The sequence below is a fragment of the Ochotona princeps genome, chromosome 14 (assembly GCF_030435755.1).
Source record: "Ochotona princeps isolate mOchPri1 chromosome 14, mOchPri1.hap1, whole genome shotgun sequence".
NCBI lineage: Eukaryota > Metazoa > Chordata > Mammalia > Lagomorpha > Ochotonidae > Ochotona > Ochotona princeps.
In genome coordinates, this window is record NC_080845.1 from 30,771,577 (window position 1) to 30,784,185 (window position 12,609).

The 12,609-nt window shown below is 41.2% G+C and overlaps 1 protein-coding gene across 5 annotated transcripts in view; it reads right to left on the bottom strand.

Moving 5' to 3' along the window:
- MELK (maternal embryonic leucine zipper kinase) overlaps positions 1 to 12,609 on the bottom strand; it is a 64,951-nt gene that overhangs the window by 34,019 nt on the left and 18,323 nt on the right. For 3 of the 5 annotated variants that reach the window (XM_004580981.3, XM_058672644.1, XM_058672643.1), the window contains exons 9-10: positions 6,982 to 7,050; positions 5,167 to 5,265 (exon numbers count right to left, since the gene is read on the bottom strand). The exons of the other annotated variants lie outside the window; for them this stretch is intronic. In XM_004580981.3, coding sequence (XP_004581038.2) covers positions 5,167 to 5,265; positions 6,982 to 7,050 — 168 coding nt within the window. The remainder of the gene's footprint in view (positions 1 to 5,166; positions 5,266 to 6,981; positions 7,051 to 12,609) is intronic. 5 annotated transcript variants of the gene reach the window in all.

Sequence of the window (12,609 nt, forward strand, 5' to 3'; positions counted from 1 at the left end):
CTCAGTTCCATAATCTATAGAAAGATAGCACAATGTCTGACAATACACACAACACAAGGAGAGCACCTGGTATGATGTCTACACAGAGTAGGGCCTCAAGACACGGACCACTAATTTTGCTAACAATCATACTCCACTTCTTTGATATAAAGGCCTCTCATGAACTTAAACATTCCTAAATATTCCTATTTATGCAACGTTTCCTCTCTGCCACCATTTTCATGATCTGCCCCTTTCTTTCTATCACATTCCTCAAACTGTCACTGTCATCAAACTTTGAGATGAGGTATTCAGACGTAACATGAGACGGAGGTTTGTCCAGCACAAGGTAAGACACCACACCTACAACGATGAAGAGAGACCCTAAAGAAAATAATCTTGCTATGGTCTGAATGTCTGTCTGCCTAAACATCCCTGTTGCAACTAATCACCATGTGATGGCATCAGAGCTTTTGGTAGGCGCTTACGTCATCTGTGAGCTCTGGTTCCTACATGGGAACACAACCCTCCACAAAGCAACGCCAGAGAGCTCCCTCACTTCCATGCAGCAGAAACACCGTCTGCAGTTCAGAACTCAAGCCCTCACCACACACCCATCTTCTCAGGCCTAGATCTTGAATTTTCCAGCCTCCAGAATCCTCAGATACAAACGTCTGAGGTTTCTAAGCCAACAGGCTATGGTATTTTGTTACAGCAGCTCAAAGGCACTGAGACAATATGCATCACTGGCTGGTACAGTCCAGCCTCCTGGGTTACAGAGGAAGTAGAGCACAAAGGTTTAGTGGTATGGTAACCACGCAAAGTGCTAAGGGCAAGCCTGCACTGTCTTGCTCTGGTTTTGGAAGCTCCCAAAAACGAAGATGCCCCTTCAGGATGGTCTCAATCTCAGAAGCTCAGACACTTTAACAGCCAGTCATTACTGCTCGAATGAACAGGGAAAGCTCCCTGAGGTCCCCCCACTGGTCTCCAATGACTGCCCTAAACCCTCCTCTCTCCCAGAGCCTGCTGCTCAGTGCCTTGACCACAAGATAGAGAAGAGCTGCTATCAATTCCCCCAGGCTTCTGAAGTGGAAAATATGAAAAGGGTGCCTTGGAAAAGACACCAAGGTCTGAAAAACATGGCTTATCTCAACGGCTGGATTTTCCAAAAAGGCTCAATACTTTGCCTCATGTGCTCTGAGTCTTCAGCCACACATACTCAATTAAGTACAAAAATACATACCAAAAAAACTAGCCAATTATTTTGGATTATCCGTGCCTGCTATATTTCCTGTTCACTAGGGCAGAAAATGGAACTGACTGTAACTTCTATTTGATACAATACTTGGATACTAGAACAGTGTAAAAAAAAATGGCAGGAGATCATGCATGCAGTTGCAGGATAGCATCTATATCTTAAAACTCCAAGTAAATCTGAATATTTTATACTTCATTCTTGATAAAATAGAATGAGGAACAAAAAGCAACAATAATTCTTTACACCTCTTCTGTATTTAACTCCCTGGATTCTGCAACAGCTCTGCAAAGCACGTAAAGGTCTCCATAAATGGCAAAACATATCCCAAATTTGCAAAAAAGACTGACATTAAAAAGTCATTCTGGGGGCCCAGCATGGTAGCCTAGTGGCTAAATCTTCATCTTAAATGCACCAGGATCTCATATGGGCACCAGTTTGTATACGGCTACTCCACTTCCCATCCAGCTCCCTGCTTGTGGCCTGGGAAAACAGTAGAGGATGGCCCAAAGCCTTGGGACCCTGCACTCATGTGGGAGACCCAGAAGAAGCTCCTGCCTTCAGATCAGCTCAGCTCCAGCCGTTACAGCTACTTGGATGTGAACCAGCGGATGGAAGATCTTTATCTCTGTCTTTCCTTCTCTCCGTAAATCTGACTTTCCAATAAAAATAAATAACTCTCTGAAAAAAAAAGTCATTCTGAGGGGGTCATCCCCGGGTACTGAGGTGGCTGGGGAGCCTGGGCATGTTTTCTTCCCCTTGTATCTCCTTTCCCAGATACAGGAAGTAAAAGAGAATATGTAAACAACGGTCTGGCCCACTTTTTCCCTATGCTCAACCCTTCCCAACCTGATCAACTATGTACACCTCATCAAACAAATAAATAAATATTAAAAAAAAAAAGTCATTCTGAGGGGGTGATAAAATGGAAGCTCAGAAGTTATTGTGATGCACCCAACACTGCTAGTTTTCACTCCTAACCCAAGGGTATTTTCCTACCACACCACCTTGCCATTCTCTGTGATCCCGCTGAAGGAAGATCACACAGCACAAACACTCCAGGCAGACAGGACACAAGCCTTGAGTTTACACCAGCTGCCCTGTCAGATCCTTTCCAGGTTGGAGCCTTTCGGTCTGGATTCAAATCCTGGTTCTATACTTGGTAGTTGTTCAACCTTGGGTGAGTCGCTTAACAATTCTATGCCAAATTGTAGCAATAATAGTACCTACTTCAGGGACTGGTGCTAGGAATAATAAGTTAAGCCTCAGCCTGTAGTGCCAGCATCCCAGATGGGAGCTCATTCAAATCCCAACTGCTCCACTTCTGATCCAGCTCCCGGCTAATGGCACCTAGGAAAAGCGGAAGATGGCCCAGGTCCTTGGGCCCCTGCATCCACATTGGACAGCTGGAAGAAGCTCCAAGCTTCTGACTTCAACCTGGTCCAGCTCTGGCCACTGCCCATCTGGGGAGTAAACCAGTGGGTAGAAAATCTGTCTCTCTTTCTCCCTCTGTAAATGTGCCTTTCAAATAAAAATAAAATAAATTAAAAAAAAAATAGTACCTTCTTCAGAAGGCTGGTGAGGATTAAATAAGTTAAGACATAAAAACTCACAGAAATGTACATCCTAAGAATTCTATATACATTACACTGTATCTTTTTAATCCATTATACACAAACAGCTCATATTATAGTGGCACAAGTATCTGTTAAATATTAGCAATTATTACATGAAGATATAAGGAAAACTGTACTGTTTTTGGAGCATTCAATTTTATATATTTCACTTTATACTGCAGCTAACATTGAAACAACTTTCTGGATTGTTTGATAACTGCTCTATTACAAATAGCAGCATATTCCATCCTACCAACTATGGCTGAGAAGCTAAGCAGAGCCTCCACACATGGAGAAATGATGACCCCCAATGGCTGAACGCAGGCATCTGTGCCTCCTACTCCCTCCACCTGCCAAGGGGCACATCCTGTTTCCCAGGGCCACCAGGTGCATGGCTTCAAGCACCTGTACGCTGTGCTGTTCTTAGGCTCTTGGTATTGGTAACACTAGAATTCACTTGTATTCAGTCAGCTGGTATCAAGATATCATGGAGGGCCAGAAAAATTTTGAATTGGTAGTCACAGGAAAATGAGGAGAGATTTTGGCTCAGCTTTCATGGCTTAAATAACGGGCAGAATAGGAGGAAAGGGTCTGAAGTAAATACCATCTATTTTTCCAAACATCAGAAGGCCACTGAGAAAAACATTTACAACTTTTGTGATTATTCAAGAAACTACATACCTCATTGACATACAGAAACTATATTGGGCTGAGTCTCAGGCACACCTCCAAACTATCCTGTTGCTCTATACACAAAGCCCAGCCCACTGCAAGTTTTTGTGAAATATCACAGTATACACTCAATTATCTTTTAAAAAGCTTTTAAAACTACTTTTCCATTTTCTAATTACACATCTGTGTGAAACTTTCTTCAAAAGCTCTAATCAAAACAACATTTCAAAAAAGGCTGAATGCAGAAGCAGGTAAATATTCAGATGTCTTAAGTCATCTTTCAAAAATATGCAAAGACATAAATTAATGCCACTCTTGCTGAATTAACTGAAATTTCTTTTCTTTTCTTTTCTTGGTTCCCATACCTAAACAGAGGAAAAGCATCACACTGACCCTGAACAGGACACCGTCTGTGCTGGCTCTGGGTTTTGCCATGTGGTTTGATTTGACCAATGAGACATCAGTAAGCACAATGCAGGGAAACGCTTACACGATGCTTGGATGTTAGGGTTTGCCATTGGAAAAAGGCCAGGCTAGTCCAGTGGACACAGGGAGGCCTACCAATCTTCTCAGTGAGATTTGGACTGCTTAGCCTAAATCCAAGTTTTGTTTTGTTTTTAGGATTTACTTATTTGATGGTCAGTTATGGTAGAGGAGGAGACAGATCTTCCATCCACTGGTTCACTTTCCAGATGGCCAAGCTGGAGCCAGGAGCCTGACCTAGCTGCTGCAGTTATCTAAGAAGTGATCCAGTGGACAGAGGATCTTTCTCTCTTCCCCAATCTCCATTTCAAATAAATAAATACATCTTTTTTCAAATTGCTTAAATTTGAATAGTACTTTGTATTTTTAAAATTACTATTGCATGTGTACATACTCACACTACACACACACACATACACATAGTACTGAATCTTAAAGTGTGATCTGTAGATCTCAGATAGTCTCCATTGTCAAAATGATTTCTAAAATATTCTTTCATCTTTCTCAGTGTTGACATTGTACTGCCAGTGATACAAAAGCAATGATGAACATAACTGCTGGTACCTCAGTCCAAATCAACACAGTGATTAATCAAAATGAGATATCCAAACAGATGGAACAGAGAAACGCATAACTAGATAAGTGTCTTCCACTACGCCTGACTTAAAAAAAAACTTGAAAAGATATAAAACAAACCACTCTTTTTGTTAAATTTATTTTTAAATGGTTATTTTTCATTAAAAAAAATCCCTAACAATATGTAACTACCATCACATTTAAAACAAAGAATAAATATTAAGAGGACAACGAGGTTCTCAGACTAAAAGTTTCAGAACAAATATATCCTTGTAACCACTCTGGAGAGAAAACAGGTTTAATCTACTTCTAACAGACAAGTCTAACAAAGTTAAATAACTTTTCCAAGATCAGAGCAAACTGAAACACCAGGAAACTCTGAGAGTTCCAGAATGAGGAGCAGCCATTTATTTTTTATTTATGTTCCAGGTGATTCTTATGTGTAGCCCATGTTAGGGAACCAATGTCCTAGCAATAAACAGGCAAATGTATAATCAGGTCTCAGGTCTCCCAAACACCAATAATAAATAAGTAAGCCTGCAAAATATATCTTCTTTTATAAACAGGCAATATTATTTTACTTACAGGATTCTTGCTTTGCCACTCAACAGGACAGTTGTAATCCTGCATGATCCAGGGATGGTTCAATAGATTTTTCACAGAAATCCGTTTCTTTGGGTCCACCTAGTGGCCATTAAGAAGTCACTAGAGATTAACGTTTCAAATACAGAACACCTTTCCTCCCAAGAACTCAAAATGCATCTGAACAGATGTAAACTTTATCATCACAAAAATACTGTCAAAGACCTTAAAATGGCCTTGGAATAAATTCTTTTTAAAAAGCCAATAGATGGGGGGAAAAAAAAACCACTATACCAACCAACAGAAGCTCAGAAGATGATAAGTGTTTAACAAACATGAACTTCATTGGTATGGACATTATTCATGAGGTTCAGTCAATCGATTGTATGATGTAATAGTCTTATGCTGGAAAACCTATTCATGGAAAATATTCACCAATTTAAGATTCAAGCAGCCACAATGCAGGGCACTCATACTAAACATGCAATCTCTACCTCTGATGTGCTTACAATCACACAGCACAAGTTGAAAAGCACACCTTTCTTTTCCATTTGTAATTTTCAAATGTGAGGAGAGAAAAATTAATCAACAAAAATTAAGTTTTTTTAAAGTCTAGAAGAAAGGCAGAGGGTTTTCAATCTTATTGTGGAGATTTGGTGGCCTGGCCCTACTTCATCGAGGTGGGTGAGCCCGAGGTAAATTCTGAATTAAAACTGGAGATGGCTTAATAGAGGGAAAAACTGGAAGATACTCTGAATACTTAAGGAAAACAACATTACATTAATAAGGTACTCAGATTTTCACATTCCTCTTATCAACCTCACTTTGTCCTCTTATGGCAAGTGAGGCCAGGCTCCAAATCCCTACCTTATGGGTCAGATCATGGAGGAGGCATGCCCACTGGCTGGAGGATGGGTACTTCAACACTCTTCTCTTCTTTCACCCTAAGATTTGCATTCCACTAAATCTGTCATTCTCAAAGTGTGGCCCCAAGAAGCAGCAGCAACAGCAGCAGGATATGGGGAGCTTTTTTGAAATGCAAATTCTTGGGGACAGTGTTGTGGCAGTATGGGTTAACGTACCACCTACAACAGCGGCATCTCATGAGTGCTGATTGAGACCTGGCTGCTCCATTTCCGATTCAGCTCCCTGCTAACGCACCTGGATCCCTACCATCCCTGTGGGAGACCTGAATGGAGTTCAGGCTTCAGGCTGTGACAGCCACTTGGGAATGTGAAGCAGTGGATGAAAGAGCTCTCTCCCCTTCCTCCACACCTCAACTCTGACTTTCAAATGAATGGATACATTTTTTTTTTAAAGAAAGGAAAAAAATAGAAATTCTTAGTTGTGTCCAGAACCTATTGAATGAGACGCTATGGGGGATGGGGCCCAACAAGCAGTCCATCCAGAAATTGTGGACAGATGCTAAAATATCAGAGTCACTGAACTCTCCCAGTGCCCCATCAATTATGCATCAGCTTATTCAAGCATTTATTCAGTATCTACTATATAACTAACGCGTATACTGGGAACAAGAAAATAGAAGACTGAAACACAAGCTGGCTAGACAAAATGGGCAAGACTCAAGGAAAAGGAAGAAAAAGAACATCAGCAAATACTAGAGATTTTTTTTTAATTCAATTTACAACATAAGGAAGGAACCAGTAGACAATATTTTCAAGGTAGATAGAATGAATGCAATCTTTTCTAATCTGTTAGGTAATGATAAATGTAGTGGGTATATCAATATTTTAAAAGTTGGATCAAACAATTTAATAATAGATTTGTAGTATGTAAACAATAAGTAACAAAGTTTACCTGTAGCATTTGTTGAAGAAGCAGAATGCTACTGGGAGAAAGCCACTTAGGAACCTCATATTTCCCCCTCTACAAAAAAATATAAATAAAAAAATAAAAATAAATAAATCTTTAAAAAATTACTAACAACATAAAGTAAAAAAAAAACAACATATTTCATCACATTAAAAGATCACACAAATCATTAAGATGTCACCACCACAAACCCGTTCTTCTCACCTTTCTCCAGCTCAGTAAATGGCAACTGCATTCTAAGAACTGATCAGTCCAAAACCCTTGGAGTCAGCTCTAAGTACTGTCACAACCAGATCTAATTCATCAACATCTACCGGCTCCACATTCAAGAAGGATCCAGAATTGCTCATCAATGTCTCCAACACCACCATCTTGATCCAAACTGCCTACAGGCTCCTAACTGGTTTTTCGGATTCCAACACTCCCCTGCCTCCACTCCCCACGCCCTACCGTCCCAGCCTGGTCTCTACTCACCACCATCGATTTCTTTTCTTTTTTTTGAAATCTCTCCTAGTCTACTCCCCAGATGACCACAGCAGCCATGACTGGGCCATGCTCAAGCCACAGGTCAGGATCCCTGCATGGGTGGCAGGGGTCCAGCTACTGAGGCTGTGACTTGTTGCCTCCCAGAGCCTACCTCCTCAGGAACTTCAACCAGGAGCCAGAGCCAAACAGCAAACGCAGGAACTAGGATGTGAGACACACCCCTCCAGACTGGCATCTTAACAACTGGGCCAAACACCGGCTGGCTTCGCCACCCCCACTGTTCTTTTAAAACATTAGGTCAAGTCATGTCATCTAACTAGTCAGAACCCTCCAGTGGCTTCCTATCACGCACAGAATCAAATCCGAAATTCTTTACCCTGGTTCCAAGGCCATATCCACATCGCTCCTTGGCATCTCATAAACTCACTTCCTCACTCCCCGTCACCCGCTAAATGAAAGGCACATGTGAAACAGGCCTTTAAGAAAAATGATTTCAGGGCCTGATGGCGTGGCCTAGGGGCTAAAAGCCCTAGCCTTGCACACGCCAGGATCCCATATGGATGACGGTTCTAATCCCGGCAGCTCCACTTCCCATCCAGATCCTTGCTTATGGCCTGGGAAAGCAGTCGAGGATGGCCCAAAGCTTTGGAACCATGCACCCGCGTGGGAGATCTGGAAGAGGTTCCTGGTTCCTGGCTTCGGATCAGCGCAGTACTGGCCGTTGCGCTCACTTGGGGAGTGAATCATCGGATGGAAGATCTTCCTCTCTGTCTCTCCTCCTCTCTGTGTATCTGACTTTGTAATAAAAATAAATAAATCTTTAAAAAAAAAAAAAGAAAAATAATTTCAGAGCAGTTTAAGTTAACATTGTGAAGTAATAACACGGAGTTCCCATTAAAACAGCTTTTATGGATATTAGAACAAGTATCAATGAAAGCGGGACTGGCACGATGGCATAGTGGTTAAAGTCCTCGCCTTGCACGCACCAAGATCCCATATGGGCGCCAGTTCTAATCCCAGCAGCCCTGCTTCCCATCCAGCTCCCTGCCTGTGGCCTGGGAAAGCAGTCGAGGACGGCCCAAAGCCTTGGGACCCTGCACCCGTGTGGGAGAACTGGAGGAGCTCCTGGCTCCTGGCTTCGGATCGGCTCAGCTCCGGCCATTGCGCTCACTTGGGGAGTGAATCAGTGGACGGAAGATCTTCCTCTCTGTCTTTCCTCCTTTCTGTATATCCGCCTTTCCAATAAAAAAAAAAAAAATCTTAAAAAAAAAATCAGTGAAAGAAAGCAAGCCAACAGCATGTGAAGGAAGTTAGCCCGAAGACTGGAGACAGGTAAGTGGATATGCTAAACAGCTCCAGCACTGGAGCTCTCTACTTATTCTTTGAAAAGATTTCTTATCTTTTAAAATTTTATTTTAGGGCCCAGCTCCATAGTGTAATGGTTAAGGTCCTCACCTTGAACGCACCGGGATCCCATATGGGCACCAGTTCTAATCCCGGAAGCTCCACTTCCCATCCAGCTCCCTGCTTGTGGCCTGGGAAAACAGGCAAGGATGGCCCAAAGCCTTGGGACCCTGCACCCGCGTGGGAGACCCGGAAAGAAGTTCCTGGCTCCTGGCTTCGGATTGGTGCAGCACCGGCCATTGCGGCCACTTGGGGAGTGAATCATTGGATGGAAGACCTTCCTCTCTGTCTCTCCTCCTCTCTGTACATCTGCCTTTCCAACAAAATAAACAAATCTTTAAAAAAAAAATAAAAGAATAAAATTTTATTTGAAAGACACAAAGAGAGACAGAGACAAAGAAGAAGAGATCTTCATCTGCTGATTCACTTCAAAAACGGCCCAACAAGATAACCCAGGGCGTCATGATGGCCTTGACACTGCTTCTTCAACAATGCCGCCAAAAGCCAACATCTCCACCACACAACCACAGTATAAAACTACAGTATCATAAAAAGACAACCTGCTCATTTTCTTTAAAATTTTCCTTTCAATCTACTCAGCTTCTATTTACTAAGTTATTTATACTACACTAATATTTGCATGCCAGAATTGGAGTACGGTCATGCCTGCCTTTGAATGAAGTGACGGCAAATGAATATAGGTGACATTAATAAGATTAATACCCCAGTCTATTAGTAATCATGCTGAAAATTGCAGTTGAGCATTTTGGTTAAAATAGTCAACAACTGGAAAAGATAAACGAAGTCTTCCTCTTAAACAAGAGTTACACACAGGATGTCAAATATTGCTGGGCTTTTCAATCAAACCAAGAACTGAGGGAAGTGTTATTCCCAAGTGAGGAATTTTAGAATATTCTAGGCAAAGATACATACTGCATGCAAGTGATACGACACCTTAATTAGATTCAACCAGCAGACTGTATTACACTGCGACTCGGAACAATAGTTCTGAGCGAAGATTACAATAAATTTCAAAATCTATAATGTGTGAAATTAAATTCCACAATAATGCATAAAAGTCCTAATTTGAATCAATTTTCAACTTGCAAATACACGAAAAACTAAAAATGTGACTCCGAGTAGGAGAAACAAAGACTATACATATATTAGTAAATAATAATAATCAGGAAAGCCAAATCTTCACTGAACAAGAATCAGACATTTCGCACCGCATTCGCTACATTGCAAACATAGCAGATTTGCCAAAATATCAGAGCTTGGATCTAACATCTACTATTAGGAAGTAACATTTGTATTATTTAAAGGTCAGCTCCTTTTCCACAAAGGATTAATTCAGGATCTTCCAGTGCACCTGAACAAATAAACAAAAGCAGAAAACACTGATGCCTGCGGGTTAGTATATTCATTTTGTATTGGTGAAGTAATATATTAATAATTAGCAGCATTCATTCCACCTATGACAGCGACAACCCTCATCAGCACAATTCATGTTCTAGCTGCCATGCTTCTGGCCCAATTCCCTGCCAGTGTGGCTGGGAAAGACCACCAATGTGGGAGACCTGGATGGAGTTGGTGACTCCAGAGTGCCTAACTTCACCATGGCCCAGATATCACTAAGGTGGTTACTTGGAAAGTGAACCAATGGTGCAAGATTCTCTCTCTCCTTTTCAAAATAATAAACAAATAAATAAATCTTCTTTTAAAAAAATCAGGAGCATCATGGACATAACACAGTTCAATTTCAGTAGAATACTAGTACAGTCACTTCTTTTGTCTTCAAGGATAATACAAAATATTGATTAGTGTGTCCAACTTTGACAAGAAACCAATACCCAAAACACATGGCAATGGTCCTCTTCTATTCAGATTTACTTATTGATTTATTCACAAGGCAGAGCAATAGAGAGACAGATCTTCCATTTGCAATACAAGACAAATCTGCCTCTCATACAAAAGTAGTAAGTATTTTTAAAGAAAGAAAGAAAAGAAAAGAAAAGAAAAGAAAAGAAAAGAAAAGAAAAGAAAAGAAGAGAAAAGAAAAACAATCATATCAGAATAGCCAGGAAAACTCTAGGGGGAAAACAGAATAAGAAAAGGTTAATTCTATGAGATATTAACTAAAGGATATAATTATAATACAGTAATTAATTAAAACAACTAAATGGAAATAAACATAGACCAAAAGATTAATGCAAAGGAATAAAGAGTCTGACGGCTGGCACTGCAGCACAGAAGGTAAGGCCACTGCCTACGACACCAGCTTCTGGTATGAGTAGTGGTTCAAACCCCAGCTGCTCCACTGGCCATACAGCAGTGGAGGACGGCCCAAAGCCTTGGGACCTTGCACCTGTGTAGGAGACCCAGAAGAAGCTAGCTCCTGGCTCCTGGTTTCGGATTGGCTCAATTCCAACCATTGTGGCCATTTGGGGAGTGAACCAGCAGATTGAAGACTTTTCTCTCTCTGTCTCTCCCTCCTTCACTCTGTAAATCTGACTTCCCAATTAAAACAAATAAATCTTAAAAAAAAAAAAAAGCCTGATAATGCTGCCTCCACGAGGAAATTAGTTCCCAGTAGACAATGGCCATGGTGCCTATCCATAACTTTCAATATATAATACAAAGCAAACATTCAGAAAATATTTGTTAAAATTGCATCAGGCAACATTACAGAAACAGCTCTGCAGGTCTGATTTCAGTTTGCTAGGGACCCCAATAAGATGCTCCTCCTTCTTCTTTGCATTATCTTCCTTTGCTAGCTTGCTTGAAACTTTGGAAAACAATTTTACCATTTGCCTTGCCATATATACTTTTTTAATCAAATACCATTCACTTGCTTTAAAATCCTTCTAAAGCACACAGTTCAGTGGACTAAAGCTATGTAATATTACTAGCTAGCTAATTCTGGAATGTTTTCATCAACTCCAAAAGAATTTCTCGCCCATTATCAGTACTCACCATCCCAACCCTCAACAAACCACAAATCTACTTGTCAAAGCTTAGAGTACTCTTAACTGTGCCTGTAAAGCCAAATGTTATCTTCTAAACAAATGGAGGGAGAGGGCCCGGTGGCCTAGCGGCTAAAGTCCTCGCCTTGAAAGCCCCGGGATCCCATATGGGCGCCGGTTCTAATCCCGGCAGCTCCACTTCCCATCCAGCTCCCTGCTTGTGGCCTGGGAAAGCAGTTGAGGACGGCCCAATGCATTGGGACACTGCACCCGCGTGGGAGACCCGGAAGAGGTTCCAGGTTCCCGGCTTCGGATTGGCGCGCACCGGCCCGTTGCGGCTCCTCCTCTTTGTATATCTGGCTGTAATAAAATGAATAAATCTTAAAAACAAAAAAAGAACAAATGGAGGGAGAGTCCTTAGATTGCCATTACTTAAGAGGAAAATGTGAATTAACATAGCAATTTACCATGTCGTTTAAAATTTCTTAGCAAGAAAATGACCTTACATGTTTACTCATCTAAGTTTAAGGGTGAGTAAATTACCCTTAGATATACAATACTTAATACAGAGAACTGTTTTTATTTTGTTAAGTTTTGTGGGTTTTTTCAAGTATAACACAGAGAGAGTATGTGAAGAGCATATCTTGATTGAGCTTTCAAAAACTCAATACCTAAGTATAACCAGCACCCAGATAAACACATGTGGAATCCCTACCACTCCCCACCTCAATCACACCCAAAGGAAACCTACTATCTT